This window comes from Cotesia typhae, unplaced genomic scaffold (assembly GCF_013202065.1).
Source record: "Cotesia typhae breed Kobodo isofemale line unplaced genomic scaffold, CoteBio_Ctyphae contig_413, whole genome shotgun sequence".
NCBI classification, from domain to species: domain Eukaryota; kingdom Metazoa; phylum Arthropoda; class Insecta; order Hymenoptera; family Braconidae; genus Cotesia; species Cotesia typhae.
Window position 1 is genome coordinate 482,240 of NW_027423750.1, and position 15,147 is coordinate 497,386.

General features: G+C 30.6%; 4 protein-coding genes across 4 annotated transcripts; 2 read left to right on the forward strand and 2 right to left on the reverse strand.

The window, feature by feature from the left end:
- Nucleotides 1-15: 15 nt before the first annotated feature.
- Nucleotides 16-7,583, forward strand: LOC141527808 (cilia- and flagella-associated protein 44). Its single transcript, XM_074243471.1, has 24 exons — nt 16-155; nt 232-385; nt 490-1,069; nt 1,295-1,485; nt 1,572-1,811; nt 1,873-2,027; nt 2,085-2,214; nt 2,275-2,364; nt 2,452-2,588; nt 2,704-2,941; nt 3,163-3,536; nt 3,594-3,704; nt 3,777-3,791; nt 3,870-4,053; nt 4,189-4,386; nt 4,468-4,665; nt 4,731-5,273; nt 5,338-5,509; nt 5,577-5,872; nt 5,938-6,131; nt 6,272-6,489; nt 6,584-6,726; nt 6,790-7,223; nt 7,310-7,583. Exons 1-24 carry the CDS (start codon nt 91-93, stop codon nt 7,581-7,583), a joined length of 5,334 nt encoding a protein of 1,777 aa, XP_074099572.1. The 5' UTR covers nt 16-90.
- Nucleotides 7,584-7,841: 258 nt separating this feature from the next.
- On the reverse strand, nt 7,842-10,136 carry Tbp (TATA binding protein). The gene is made up of 5 exons (XM_074243614.1): nt 9,551-10,136; nt 9,305-9,471; nt 8,760-9,003; nt 8,483-8,681; nt 7,842-8,389 (listed from the first exon to the last, which is right to left on the reverse strand). The coding sequence occupies exons 1-5, from the start codon at nt 9,830-9,832 to the stop codon at nt 8,313-8,315; spliced, it is 969 nt and encodes a 322-aa protein (XP_074099715.1). The 5' UTR covers nt 9,833-10,136; the 3' UTR covers nt 7,842-8,312.
- Nucleotides 10,137-10,310: 174 nt separating this feature from the next.
- Mterf3 (mitochondrial transcription termination factor 3) lies at nt 10,311-13,027 on the reverse strand. The gene is made up of 5 exons (XM_074243606.1): nt 12,893-13,027; nt 11,725-12,502; nt 11,077-11,286; nt 10,840-10,985; nt 10,311-10,726 (listed from the first exon to the last, which is right to left on the reverse strand). The coding sequence occupies exons 2-5, from the start codon at nt 12,213-12,215 to the stop codon at nt 10,449-10,451; spliced, it is 1,125 nt and encodes a 374-aa protein (XP_074099707.1). The 5' UTR covers nt 12,216-12,502; nt 12,893-13,027; the 3' UTR covers nt 10,311-10,448.
- Nucleotides 13,028-13,235: 208 nt separating this feature from the next.
- LOC141527874 (uncharacterized) lies at nt 13,236-14,940 on the forward strand. Its single transcript, XM_074243598.1, has one exon. The coding sequence runs from the start codon at nt 13,509-13,511 to the stop codon at nt 14,934-14,936; it is 1,428 nt and encodes a 475-aa protein (XP_074099699.1). The 5' UTR covers nt 13,236-13,508; the 3' UTR covers nt 14,937-14,940.
- The last annotated feature ends 207 nt before the right edge of the window (nt 14,941-15,147 follow it).

Sequence of the window (15,147 nt, forward strand, 5' to 3'; positions counted from 1 at the left end):
CAATTAAACTATTTACTTTATTTACTTTATTTACTTTATTTACTTGCCTAGCAACGGTATAAAGTGTATAAACTTACCTCAAAAATAAAAATGGACTGCGCTGGACCTTTTATTACCGAGAATGGAATTTTTGAAGTTGACTTTCTTCAATTTTTGTATCCTTTTTTTTTTTTTTTTTTAATCAAAAACACTTCAATATATTTTTAAAATATATTTCTTATGTAAAAATAGTCACTCACATGGATATAATTGTCAGAAACACTTTAACTTATGTGTCATGGATCCTGACACTGTTATTTATGCATCAGGATGCTTGATCCATATTTTGGATACTAAAACCGGGAGGTTAGAATTTAAAAGACACCAAGGAGTCAGCCATATTGCTGTAAGTACTTTAAATTTTATTTTTTACACTAACTTTATTCACAAATAATATTTTTATTTATTTATTAATTAATTTATTTATTTATTTATTTATTTATTTTCCAGAAAAATCCACAAAAACCTCACATAGCAATCGTAGAATCCAGCTCCAGCCCTCCAATTTTAATCTACTCATACCCAGACTTCAAATTAATTTCAAAACTTCCCGCGGGAACTTCTAAAAGCTTCCACCAAGTGGCGTATAATTCCACCGGCGACTTATTAGTCTCACAAGGCGCAGGCCCAGACAATTGGCTGACAATTTGGAACTGGGCTGAATCTTCCATAAAACTGCGAACTCATTCTTCAAATTCATACGTATTAAACATAGTCTTCTCATCATTTTCCCCGTCAAGCTTCATAACTGCAGGATCAGAGCACATAACCTTCTGGAAAATGGAGGAAACCTTCACCGGAGAAAAGCTCCAAGGCACTGTGGGTAAATTTAGACTCACTGAAGACAGCGACATCATTGGAGTTCTTTTTATGCCTGATGGTAAAGTAGTTTCTGGCTGCCAATGGGGCAACATCTTGCTCTGGTACGACGGCGCCATTTTGTTGGAGGTCAGGAGGAAGAACGGAAAGCCTTGTCATGATAATATGATCACTCAGTTTGAGTTTAATCATGGAGAATTGATGTCTGTTGGTAACGTAGATTAATTTAGCAGATATTTTATATTATTAATTTTTTTTTTAACAAATAAATTATGGCAAAAAAAATATAAATAAATAAATTAAGTAGAAATTTTAAAAAATTAAAAATTCAATTTTTTGGAACTAATTTGCTAAAAAAAAAAAATTAATAACTTGTCAAGTAACAGCTAAATTCAATATCATATGTCGGTAAGTAATATTGATGTCGGTAATAAAGGATTGGACGGCTGGATTAAGATCTGGTACTACGACAGCATCGACAATGATTTTTCAGAGGACTTTGTTGAAGTAGAACCAATTTATGAGTTCAGAATCTTCCAAGAAGTCAATGGTATTGATGTTAATTCAATGCTGATGTGCATCAGGAAGAAGAATGATGATCCTGAAGATTCTTTTTGGTATGCTCAAGTAAGCTGACTATCTTATTCCAACTTTACTGAAAAAACTTGCAGAATTGAGTCTTAAATTAACCTAAAAAAATTTTTTTCTTCCAGGATGGTAATGGAGGACTCTGGTTGATCGACCTAGCAACAATGGCGGCGCCAAAGCAGCCCCAGAAGCTTCTAACCTGCCACCCTGGAGCAATAACAGATCTCGCAGTCTGTTCATGGTCTTCTTTCTTCGCTTCTTGCGGAGATTATCAATTCAATATCTACGATTACTTGAAGAAAACTCTGATAATATCCTACAGGTTCTGCGACGTCTGCACCCAAATTATTTGGGCGCCATGCTCGGTAATGTAGACTGCTTTCAACCTTATCGATGATCTTCTTTACCAATTATCGGTAATTATAGGTCGAGCCTACCGGGTCTACTTTTATCTGTTCCTTTGCCAGTGGAGTTCTTCGGGTTCTTGTCGTTGACTTCTCCAAGCTCTCGGTGTTCCTGGTACAGATCACCAAGCCACATACTAAAAGGATACAAATCATGGCGCTGAATTCTTCCAAGATGTAATTATAATAATTATAATTTTTTTTAAGCCTTTCATTAATTCTTGTTAATTTCAGGTTATTAGCAACAAGTGCTGAAGATTCTACAATCTTTATTTTTAAAATTATTGTAGACAAAAATTTTAAATTAGAACCAGTTGGATTTGTTTCTTTACCGGCAGTCGCTAATTGTTTGACTTGGAAATCAGTAAGTCTTAATTTTTAATTAATTATTATTTAAATAAAATAATAATTAATTTTTTTTTAGGAAGATATTTTGATGGGGTTCAAAGGAAGTGTTCTGAGGTTAAAAGTTCCTGAAACTAGACCAGCTTACACCAAAATTAGCTTTGAATTGGTGAAATTTAGGCTAGAAACTTTTCAAATTTTTGAAAATGAACCAAATTTGAATGGATTGAAAAATATTACAAAAATTAAATTCCAGGATGATGAAGTATGGTTAACGAGTGGAGGATTTCTTTATAAATTAATTCTTCCAGGAGATAGAACTCCTGGAGAAGTTAAAAATTTAAAAGTTGAATGGAAATTTTTTGTAGGAGAAATTTCAAGCTGGCTTTTTAAGTAAGTAAACTGACATAAAAAATTTGTTTTGAATTAAATTTAGTCGAAATAATAGAAATTTTGAATTTTTTGATAAAATAATAAAAATTACTTTAAATTTTAAAAATAATTTCAGTGAAAAATTTTTAATTCTCGGGCTAAAAACTGGAGAAATAAAAGCTTGTAACCTCAAAAATTTATCAGACAACTGGATCCTTCCAATCCACGAAAATTCTAATGGTGAAATAACAAAACTTCTTACAAGCTACGACAATAATTATTTATTTTCCGCTGGTTGTGATGGAAATATTTTTTCTTTCTTAACAAAAAATAAGACAATTAATTTTGAAACTGCTATTAAGTTGGAATCGGTCGTAAGTACTCTAATTAATTAATTATAATAATTTTTTTAACAAATAAATTATGGTAAAAAAAAATTGACGAAAAAATTTAAAGAAATTAAAAATACAATTTTTTAAAAATTATTTTTGGGGATAAAATAAAATTAAAAAATTCCAACTTTAATATCATTAAAAAATTTAATTCGTTTGATAATTTTTTTTGATAATTTAATAGAAAAAAATTAAAATTCCAGGAAGAAGTAGCAGATATTGAAGATCACTTAAGTTTGGAAGAAATGATAAAAAAAAAGGAAGCCGACCGCCTTTTGGAAGAAGCTCGGAAACGCAAAGAAGAAATTTTGGCAACTTTGGAAGCTCTTAGGATAGAATATAATCGAATTATTGAAAGGAACAACGAGCTTCCCGAGTCTCAGCAATTGAATTCAGAAGAATTGGAGTTGGATCCAAGGATTACAGAAGACTTGGACAGAGAATTGAAGGAAAAGCTGGAAGATGTTTACAAAAAGTCCGAGTTTGATCTTGAAAAAAGTCGGCTGAGTTTGGAGAAGCTTTTGGATTTTTATGTTCGGCCGCTTACATGCGTTCCTTTTGCAGTCTCGAGGATTTTGTAAATTTTTTTGAGATTTATTATAATATTGATTTATATTAATTAATTTTTTTCCAGAAAATCTGGAGCTGCAGTTCATTCGGTGAAGGAGAAAATTCTAGGAGATGAATTTGAGAAAATTTATGGGGAAATTCAAAAAGAAATCCTGGAAATTGAAGACAGTGAGAGGTAATTTATAAAAAATAATTTTAAGACTTGGAAAATCTTAAATTAATCTTGTTATTTTTTTTTATGAAATAGGAAAGACGAGCTGGGGTGAGTATAATTTTTGTTAATGGGTAAATTTGATGAAATTTAAATTCCGGACGATGATTGATGATTTATTTATTTTAGGATTGAAGAAGAGTCTCATGAAGAATTTTTGGAAGAGAATGAAGAAATAAAAATAGAAGGAGTAGAAAGTTTCTTGAAAGGACTGAGTCCTGAAATGATTCAGAATAAATTAGGGGCGCAGATTAATCAGATGCTAAGAAAATACCGGGAAAGAAAGGCGCGACTAGCTCAGAGAGCTCAAGAGGTACAGTGAAAAAAAAAAAACATTAATTTGAATTTTTTTTAATTATTTACTTGCTTCAAATAAATTTTTTTTCTGTGGTTTTTAAATTTTAAAAATTTTTTACTGGGTTTTTATTTATGAAATGTGGATTTTTAGTGGAAAATTATGCACGCCAGCAAACCAGATCCTGAAGCTGACAATGAAGAAGATGTTAGGGCTGTTGAAGAAGCGAAAAAAACTATCGGGGATTATAAACTTAAAATTTCAAATGATTTTGAGTATAATAAAGATTTTAAGAAGAAACGTGATACTACTTTGAGTAAATACAAGCAACTTTTGGATTGTAGGAAGAAGGTAACACTTTTTTATTTTTTTTTAGGAGTTAAAAATATATTTAAATATATTAAATTTATATCCAATTTTTTATTGTTAAAGACTCATTTGCTTCGCGAAGGGTTTAATGACCGCCTAAGAGAGGTTCGTACTAAAAAATTAAACCTGCAGAAAGAAGTAGCTGAATTAATTGACAAGTTAAAGTTCATCCACTCGGAAATTCCAGAAAAGAACATCAAGCCTTTGCCAAAATTACTGGAAATAAATTACGACTTAGAATTTCCTGAGAGAAATTTGGAAGTAAGTTTTGGATAAATTGAATTAATTTTTTTAATTTTAATTTTAATTAATAATTGACTTTTTAGATGGAGAAATATAAATCACTTGCGGAGAAGTTCAACGAGTCAAGGAGCAAACAGTACAGTAAATCTTCCACAGAATCTCCGGCTCAGATGAATTTAGTCCCTAAATTCTACGACGAGGAGTATGAAATTTTATTGCTGGACCAGCGCATGATCAACAGTCAAATAAATGATCCAGAAGAGGACTCTCTCCGCGTGAGTGTTAAGCTGGAGATTCCAGAGGATAAAATTGAGGAAATAAATTCAGGAGATTTTGAACAGACTCCGTGGGAGCTGGAGATGAAACTTGCGAGAGTTTCTAAAAAAATTTACCAACAAGATTGTATTATTGGGTTTATAGAGAAGAGCTATGAGGAAATTGATGAAGAGCTGGACAAGTTGGAGAAAGAGCGGCTGGAGGTACAGGCGGATTCAATCTACTCTGAGCTGAACCAGTTGACGCTTCAGCAGGAACTTATTGTTCTGAGGGAGTTTGAGGGGAAGGAAAATTTGATGATTAAAAATGTTGATGACGGAATTTGTCAACAAGAAATTATTGAGAGAAAGGTTTGAATTTTTTTTTTTTTTTAAATAATTTGTTGGTTTTATTAATTTAAGGAAATTTTTCTAGATCCAGAAGTTGAATAGTAGTATTGAGATTAAGAAAAAAGAAGTTTTAAAAATAACGGAGAAGATCAAAGAGTTGAACAGACAATTTGCGAGTATGATAAGTGAAAATAAATTTTCAGAGTATCTAAAAAAAATTTATCGCAAAAAATTTAAATTAACTCGAATTACTGATGGTAATTATTATTATTAAATTATAATTTTATCCTTTAATAATTAATATTATTATTTTTTTAATTTCAGAATCATCAGAGTCATCATCAAGTGACTCAAGTACAGACGACAATCAGCTAAGTACCGATGATGAAAATTTCTATCACCTAACTCTCGACGAAAATACCTGTCCTGTAGGCTGTGACGAGGATTTATACAATTCAGCGTTTTCTATGAGAGCAAAAAGACATGAGTTAGAAGCCCGGATGAGAGATGACCAGAAAATCCTGGAAAATTTTAGGAAACAACTAGAACATGAGAAGAAAACTATGAGAGTTATTGAGAATAATTTAAACTCTAGTCGACGCGAGCTACAAGACTACCTGGTAAATTAAATAGTAATTATTATTTTTTTTTTTTATAACTATTATTTGAGTGTAATTTGTAACAGAAAGAAAAGCAGAAGAAATTAAACGAAATAGATGTGACTGTAATTTTAAAATTACATCAACTGCAACATGTCAAGGGCGATGATTTGGAAAAAATAAGCGACTGTGTTGTGTTTGATAAATCTAAATTGTCGCAATTGTATACTCGAGTTGGAGAATTGCAGCAGGAGACTACCGACCAAAAAATAAAGCACAAGTAAGGATTTTTAATTTACTTTTCTCTCAGTCTAGCAAAATTGTCCAATAAAAAATCTACAGCAATTTTTTTTATTAAAAAAGAAGATATTAATTGACTTGGATTGAAATTTTGGTTATTTTAATGATTTTTTCTTTCAGAAAAAATCGACAACACCTCCACAGAGTAGAAATAGACTGCGAGTACATGGAAAGTGAAATAAAGCGTTTGAAGGAAGAAATAAAACAGGAGATGATCCAGAAATTCGGAAAAGAAGTATCACTGACTTCTTTGTACGAAGCAGTGTTAAGAAGAATGGTTTATGACGTCAAAGCTGATATGAAAAATATGATTAAGTCTTATGACAAAGAAATCAAGGGTAATAATTATTATTAATTATTTAATTGTTATTATTGTAATAAATAATAAAACTTACTGTTTTGGGGTATTAAAAAAATTAATTACAATTTTAGGCGCGGAAGAACAGTATAAGAAACAAGTTAAAGTGTTGGAAGAATTGATAAAAGATAATACGGAAAAACTGGGTCTTATGACGGCACTAGAGCAGGAGCGGAGAAAATTAAAGAGGATAATTAAACACAAGCCGGAAAATGAGGTGAATGTTAAAGATGATTAATGTAATTGTGATTTTTTTGTTTAAATTTGATTTTTGCTTTAGGAAAATATTAAAAAAGTAGAAAAAGACCACCAGGAAGAGATCAAAAGGCTGGAAATTATTTTGAGAAATCAGCGACAGCAGAAAGAATTGTTCCGCAATGAAATAAGAAATTTGAGACTCAAATCGCAACCTCTACCGCCGGTTTATCGCAAGAGCACTAAAGTACTTAGTTTGGATGAAGAGTTTAAATTTGGAGATAGTTTGATGGACAATGAAAGCTATTCTAATCCTGAAATGGAAGACGAGATTAATAGAGAGGTTCAGAAATTTATGAGAGAATTTGATGGATTTAATTGCAAAGAATTGGTGGAGGAAATTAAAGACAATTTAAAAATAGGAGGAAATTTAAAGTGTTTGAAAAAAATTAATGAAATTTTGAAAAATAATCTAGGAGATAAATATGAAGAGCAAAATTTAGTTGACGTAATTTCTAGGTTTGTTTTAATTTATTTTTGGATTATAGAAAATTTTTTTTAATTTTAATAATATCTAATTAATAAAAGTTTAATTATTTTTTTAGGCTAGAAGTAGAGTCAGAAACTCTAGCGGCTAATTTATCGTTAAATTGGGACGTCAAGTCCAAGATTGAGGAATTACTGTCAAGCTTGGAGCTGAAAGCAGACCTTGCAACTGTCAACAGTCTGCTAAATTATTTACATGCGGGAAATTCCGACGCCGCTGTGGATTATTTGGTTGGAAAATTATCCAGCTCAGACTCAGAGGTTAATTCTGCGGTACGTGACTACGCGGGTAAGATGCTTGCGGAAATTAAAGAATGTCTTACAAAAAATTAGAAATTTTTAATTAATGAAAATTTATAATTTTTTATTATTAGATTTTTAAAATAAAAATTAATTAACACTAAAAATTATCGTATTAATATAAACTTTTGTACAATTTCATTATTAAGTTAATTTTTTTTTTTAAAAAAAAAATTGATTGCTAATATATATATATATATATATATATATATATATATATATATATATATATATATATATATATATATATATATATATATATATATATATATATATATATATATATATATATAATTTGTTGACAATTTTTAAAGATGGAAGTATAAAGGAAGAAAGTCAAAGGCACTTTCTTATGAATTTTTTGGAAAAAAATAATTGTCTAGTGATTGCAAAAAATACAGCGATAAAAAAAAATTAATTTGAATCAAAAAAAAATTTTTTTATCAAGAAAAAAATTTTTTAATAAAAATTAACTTCTTAAAAATAATTTATTTAATTCAAATTAATTGTTTTTTTCTCTGTGATAGTAAGATGTGAAAAATGATAAATAATAAGTGTAGAAATGAAAAACTTACAGGTACTGTTGAACTGTAATCTTGTCTCGTGTCAAATATGTCGTCATGATGACAATTTTTTTTTTTTTTAATTCTACTGACACCTTTATCAATAAAGTCAAGTGTTAAAAATATAAATATAAATATTTTAGGTGTCACTTATAAGTAATATTATTTTTATTTTAAATGTAATGAGGTTGGAAGAGTGTCACTGCTTTTTGAAGCTTTTGAGGATTGGGTATATGTTATCAAATGCCTCGTAAATTTCTGTCCTTACTTTAGCTCCTTTAAAAAAAAAAAAAAAAAATTAATTTAGATAGTTAAAAAAAATTTTTTTTTTCATAATTAATATTTTAATAATAAAAAAAAAAAAATTACCTGTAAGTACAACTTTGCCAGACACAAAAATTAATAATACAATTCGAGGCTTAACCATACGATAAATGAGACCAGGAAATAATTCTGGTTCATATGAAGAGAACTGGCCGTGAGTAAGGACCAATCCTTCGAGTCTAATAGGAAATTTGACATCACAACTTCCTACCATATTTTGAATTTTAAAATCTAAGAATTTAGCCTGTAAAATAATTGAAATTAATTGTAATTACAATTATTATTATTATTAATATTATTATAAGGGAATTAATGTACTTACGGGAAATCCCAACTTCTGAATAATACGCGCGTACTTTCTAGCAGCCAACCGAGAGTCCTCTTCACTTTTAGCTCCAGTACAAACCATCTTGCCACTGCTGAATATTAGAGCCGTCGTTCTGGGTTCTCTTATTCTCATAATAACAGCAGCAAAACGTTTTGGGTTGTACTCGGCGTTTCTAGCGTGCAGTGCTATTTTTTTAAGGTCTAATTTGCAATTTAAATTTACTGTTGATACAATATTCCTGTGAAATAATTTAATTAAAAATTATTTAAGAAAAATTTTATTACTAAAAAAATTCTATTAAGATTTTATTATCAATAGAAAATTCCAATAGTCCATTAAAATTTTATTAATAATAAAAATTTTCATTGCTACATTTAAATTCCATTTTTAATAAAAAATTTTTTTATTGAAAAAAATAAAATTCCATTATTAATAGAATTTTCCATTGATCTATTTTAATTCAATTATTAATTGATATTTGAATTAATTAATAAAAATAATAAAATCATCTGTTAAAATAAAATATTAAAAATACAAACTGTAATTGTGGTAAAATTCCAGGATCAGCTGACGCTGGATTAACAGCAGACCCAGGAGTCATCGCCGATCCAGGAGTCATGGGCCCAGTGGAGCCTATTCCTGGAGCTGGAGATCCAGTAGGAGCTAGATGGCTCGCTGGTTGCACTGCTGGCGACATCATATGTTGCTAAAAATTAAAATTTTCAATAATAATTAATTTAATATATCTCAAAAATTAAAAAAAAAAAAATTTTTTTAATATTTACGGGAGTTTGAGGTGTCATCATACTCTGAGGAGTAGCGAACGCTGGAGTAGGTGCATAAGTATGCATCGTCTTTTGCGGAGTAGACATCGGGAACATCCCGCTCCCCAGGTTGGGACTCATCGAGTGAAGCTGCTGGAGTGGATACTGAGACTGTTGTGACGAAGACGGCTGCTGCTGCTGTTGGAGCGCGTTTGGAAGAATCTGCTGGTCTTCCTCTAGTTGGTGCAAAGGGGTCCCGATGCTGGGGATCGAGAACCCTGGACTTGGTAACATTTGATCCATTTTTGACACTTAATATTTAGATTGTTTATTTATAAAAAAATATATTTATTAAATTTATTTTATTATTTAAGACTCTGTTTTTAAAAGCCGATTTAATTTTTAGGTTAGTTTTGTTGTTCACTTAGGTTTCTATATACTCTGACTTATTATTACGAGCACATTATTGTTTGTTAGTAAAAACTAAATATTACCTACGAATTACATATTGTTTAATTTATAAACTTTTTTTAGTTTTTAATTTTATTTATTTAATTTGTTTTTTTATTTTTATTGACAAACTTCTACGACCGCCATACGTTATTTATTCAGACGCCATATTTGAACTGTAAAGGGCGTTAGTAGTCATTTTAAATTTTAGCGGGAAAATTTAAATTGTAAATTTTTTTAATTTTAATTGAATTAAAATTTTTTTTTAATAAATTAGAAAAATTTTTTTTCTAATTAATTAAATATTTAAATTCATAAAAATCAGTTGACATTTAATTTTTAAACAATTTTATTCATAATAAATTTGAAATTAAAAATTAAAACTGAAAGAAAAATATCAATCAGCTGATTTAAGTGTCACAAAAATTAATTTTTTACATTTAAAATATATTCCTTAGAAATTAACATTTTATAAAGATCTTAAAAACATATCATAGAGTTCAATAGAAGTTCTAGCAGATTTACAACAAAAAACATGGTCCGTAGGACTAGCAATATCATCAAGAGATACATATAGTGGTTTTGTCGGGTCATACTGGTCCCGTTTAAGCGCCTTAAGGAACAAGTGTCGACTTTTAATTCTATCTAGATTAGTTCGAAGGATCAATGGCATCTGTGCAATTATGTCATGAGAGATCATCATTTCATTGTGGACATACTCGAAGCTTAGCAGTGTAAGCCTTCGTTCTGAAAAAATAAAAATATCATCATGAATAATTTTTTTTGGAAAAAAAATTTAAAAAATTTACAAATTGTTAATTTAATTTAATTTAATAAAACAAATGTTGTATAAATAAAACCTGTTGTATAAACAGCAGGCTTGTTCATCAAGATAGCCTTCATCTCGCCAGGATAGAAACCCATTTGTTCCCTGACACAAAAGATATTCTCCCTTAATGGGTGGCCCTTGAAAGTGATCAAAGCGGGCTTCCTCAAGGTGACAAGCCTAACAAAAAAATTGTGGCAATAAAAAATTTGATACAAATTTTAAAAAATTAATTTTTTAAAAATAAAATTAAAAAAATTTAATCTCATACCTAACTTGCTCTCCAGTGAGCATGAACTCCCTCTGAAAAAACCCGAGCCTCTTGTCAATAAACTTGGTGGGAAAGCTGAGCCAGGGCGGATGAGCTGTCACAATCCTTGCAATGTTATCCCGGGTAAAATTATGAGCTCTGAGGTACCTGATCCGGGTCTTGAGGTCGTCCATATCCTGCTCAAAAATTTTAGGGTTCTTGGTGATGAACCTGAAAATTTTTATAATTTTTTTTTAATGAAAATAATTACTGAAAAAAAAATTTTGATAAATAGAAAATTAAAAAAATTTTTTTATTGATTTAAAAAATTAAAAATTGTCAAATGTCAAATGTTAATTTTAGTATTGTCATTAAATTTAGCTGTCAATTGACAATTTTTTAATTTTTTTTTTTTTTAATAAAAAAATTATTTTAAAAAAATTACATTTTTTATTTTTTTAAATTTCTATCAATTTTTTTTTTTTCTGCCACAATCAATTTGTTATAAAATTTTTTAGATGATTAAATAAATGCTAAATTAATTTTCATTTAATTTAGCTGTCAATTTACAATTTTTTTTTTATAAATTGCATTTTTTAATTTTTTAAATTTCTGTCAATTTTTTTTACTACAATTTATTTGTTAAAAAAATAATTAAAATTTATCTACCTGCCAATTTCTTCCGGAGGAACCCCGCAATCGTGCAAAAACTGAATATAAGGCTTCATATCCTCAAAATTTCTCTTTAAAATACACGCCATGCTCTCTTGGTTACTCTCAATTCGCCACAGCTGAACCCCGAGCTTAACTAGCTCCTGAATAGTCGGCGACTGATTCGCATAAGCCGCAAAATTAAACGTGGGCTTCAGCTCCGGCGCTAAATAAGACAAATCTTCTGTACTAGGGTCCAACGCACCGGGGATCTTCATCTTGGAGACTACTTCATCGGATAAATATTCATCTTGATCGAGCTCCGGGTATTCCACCAGGTTTATGTCAGTGTTCACCGGTTTAACAGTATCAATGTGGTTTAGTTCTTGTAAAGGTGTACTTACAGCTGACAGGCTTCTTATTTGTGGTGATACTTGCTTTAAACTCTTTAAAGATGTCAATATTGACTTTAATTTTAAGTATGACAATTTTTTTATACAAGCTGTCATTTTAATAATTTTTTTTAAATTATTTTACAGACACTGGACGTTAATTGTAGTTTGTTGTGATTTTTAGGTTATAGTGAATCCTGTGGATAATACTGAAGTCAGCTGACAATTTTAATTTATTTTTTTTTTATGTTACTAAAATTAGCCAACATTAAAAAAAATTTTTTTTTTTATTAATTAAATTAGAACTAAAAAAAATTTTTTTTTAATTGAATTTTAATTAAAATGAATTCATAATAATTTATTTTTCATTTTAATCGTGGCCCGCTGTTGGTAAAATAGAAAACCTGAAAAAAAAAAAAATAAATAAAATAAAAATACAAACCAAAAAATTATAATTATTATATATTTTCTAATTTTTAATTAACAATAACAGCTGATTAATTAAAAAAATTTTTTTTAGTAATTTTATTAGTGAAAAAAATTAAATAAAAAATCTAAACGTAAAAATTTAATAAAAAAAACAAAAAATAATAAAAATACAACCAAAAAAAATTATTATTGTAATAAAAATTTCTTTTTAAGGACAAATTATAACAGGTAATAAATATTATTTAATTTTTTAATCGAAACTAACAGCTGATTAATTAAAAAAATTTTTTTTAATAATTTGATAGTTGAGAAAAATTAAATAAAAAATCCAAATGTAAATTTCTAAATAATAGAATTATACTTACCTTAAAATTCTAAGAAATCCTTGCTATAATTACAGTCTCATAAATTTCAATAAAGTTAGTAAGTGCCTTCAGTCCTAAACAAATATCAATTCTTCAAAAGGGTGTACCTAAGTTTCAAAAATTAATATTTTGCATCCCAAAATTTTGAAAAAATTTTCTATAACTACAGAGTTGCTCCAAATCCAGATCAACACATCAAACCTCTAAAAAAAAATAATTACCTGGAAAAAACCCAAAGTATTTAAAAAAAAACAACAATTGGAATTTTTACCTATATTAAAATTAAATTCTTCAAGGGACTTACTTTAGCCAGACAATTATACTATTTAAGTAATTTCTACGAACAAAAGATTTAATGACACGCTTAAGTAAACCGAGTCATTAATAGTTTTCATAAAACCTATCTTGCCAATGTATAATTTTTTTCTCAACCTTAAAATTAAAAACTCATTAAATCAGTAAAATCTCCAGTTCTTAAAATTTAGACCCAGGTAATAATTTTTAGAAGCTTCAGGAGTATATAAGTTTTGAAGTGATAATTTATTTTTTCAGTTGAGTGAGGATCAATCGTGTGAAGACTTTTCTAGCCTAAAAAGTGTGATAAAAAATAAAAAAAATGCAGACGGAAAAATTTTACGTTCCAATAGAAAAAATAACCAAGCCATTCGTGCTAAATCTCGAGTCAAATGGTCTTTTGACAAACCTGAACGCCAATTTCAAGATGGCGTACGGGTCACTAACGAGCCCAACGTTGCTGGAAATCGCGATCTGGAACTGGGACGAGGAGCTATTTGACTACTTGGTGTACCGCAAGGTGTCGCTGGAGGGAACAGCGAACGGAACGGTTCTGCACTTGGCAGTGCACAGATGCGGAACAAACTTGAGCATCGCGAAGAAATTAATCTCCCTCGGAGTTCCTATAAACAGAAGAGAGTGCATGCTCCACTGGACGCCGCTGCACTTGGCGTGCTACCAAGGGAAGCTCGAGATGGCGGAGCTGCTGATCGACTCCGGAGCGGATATTAACATCTCCGACATCTACAACGTCAGCAACCCGGAATCGAACTTGGGAAGGCGGCCGCTGCACATCGCTGTTGAAGCGAACCAGGAGGCGCTGGTGAAGCTGCTGTGCCGCAAGCGCGCGAATTTAAATGCGCAGGCGCTGGAGCAGGGAACTCCGCTGGTTTACGCGGTGGCCCTAGGCAGAGAGGAAATTGCCCATGAGCTGATCCAGAGGGGCGCTGATGTCAACGCGCTGGTCAGGCAATGTTATGTTAAAACCGACCTGCTGAATTACATTCCAGTCGAGGAGTTCCATCTGACTGCGCTCCACGTAGCGATTATGAAATCCCAAGAGCGCATGCTCAGAATTCTGCTGATGATGCCGGCTACTAACCTCAATTCGGTGATAAACAACTTCACGCCCCTCCACCTCGCCATCAGGCTCAACTCCAAGCTTTTGAAGACCTTGCTAGCAGCTGGCGCTGACATCAACGTCAGAACCGCGAACGACAGGAACATCATCGAGTTCTGCTGTGATGTGTGGGCGGGTGATCCTAAAACAAGAGACAGAATCAGTGCGCTGCTCGTTGAACATGCGACCAAACTCCAAGCCGCTGGGCTTTACGTTGCTCCAGAGATTACCACGCTCTGCAGTTCGCAGTTCCTGGACCTCTGCAAGAGGGAACTGGAACTGATGAAGCGCACCAAGATCTGCGCATGGTCTAGCATTACTGTAGATAAAATTTTGGGGTGTTGTCACACACTTGCCACTAACTTACATCTCAAGGACTTGCAAGATCTGATCGAGTATCGGTTCAACAATTATTTTGCCATTTATGGGGACATCTTGAAATGGCGGCTGAACAAGATTTACCAAAGGCGACGCTTGCTCACTACGGACAATTCGAATGTTATTTTCGGGTATTTGTTTGAAATTGTGTTCCAAAAATTGATTCCGAAGAAATTTGTTGAGAGGATTATGATTTTTTTGAGCTATGGTGACTTGGTTGAGATTTTAAGAACTTGGAAAATTATTAAATAGTTTTATAACCTTACTTTTCAATCCTGTGAAGCTTTCAGACAGCTGTCATTTTTCTGGACACTTAAAATTTCTAAAAAAAATTTTCTTTAAATTTAAATAATTATTTTTTTTTTATGAAATTTAATTTTACCGCACAATCTGTTAAGAAAAATTGTTTTTAATTAAAAAAAAAAAAGTTCTGTAAATCTGTCAGCTGATTTCCGTGTTATAA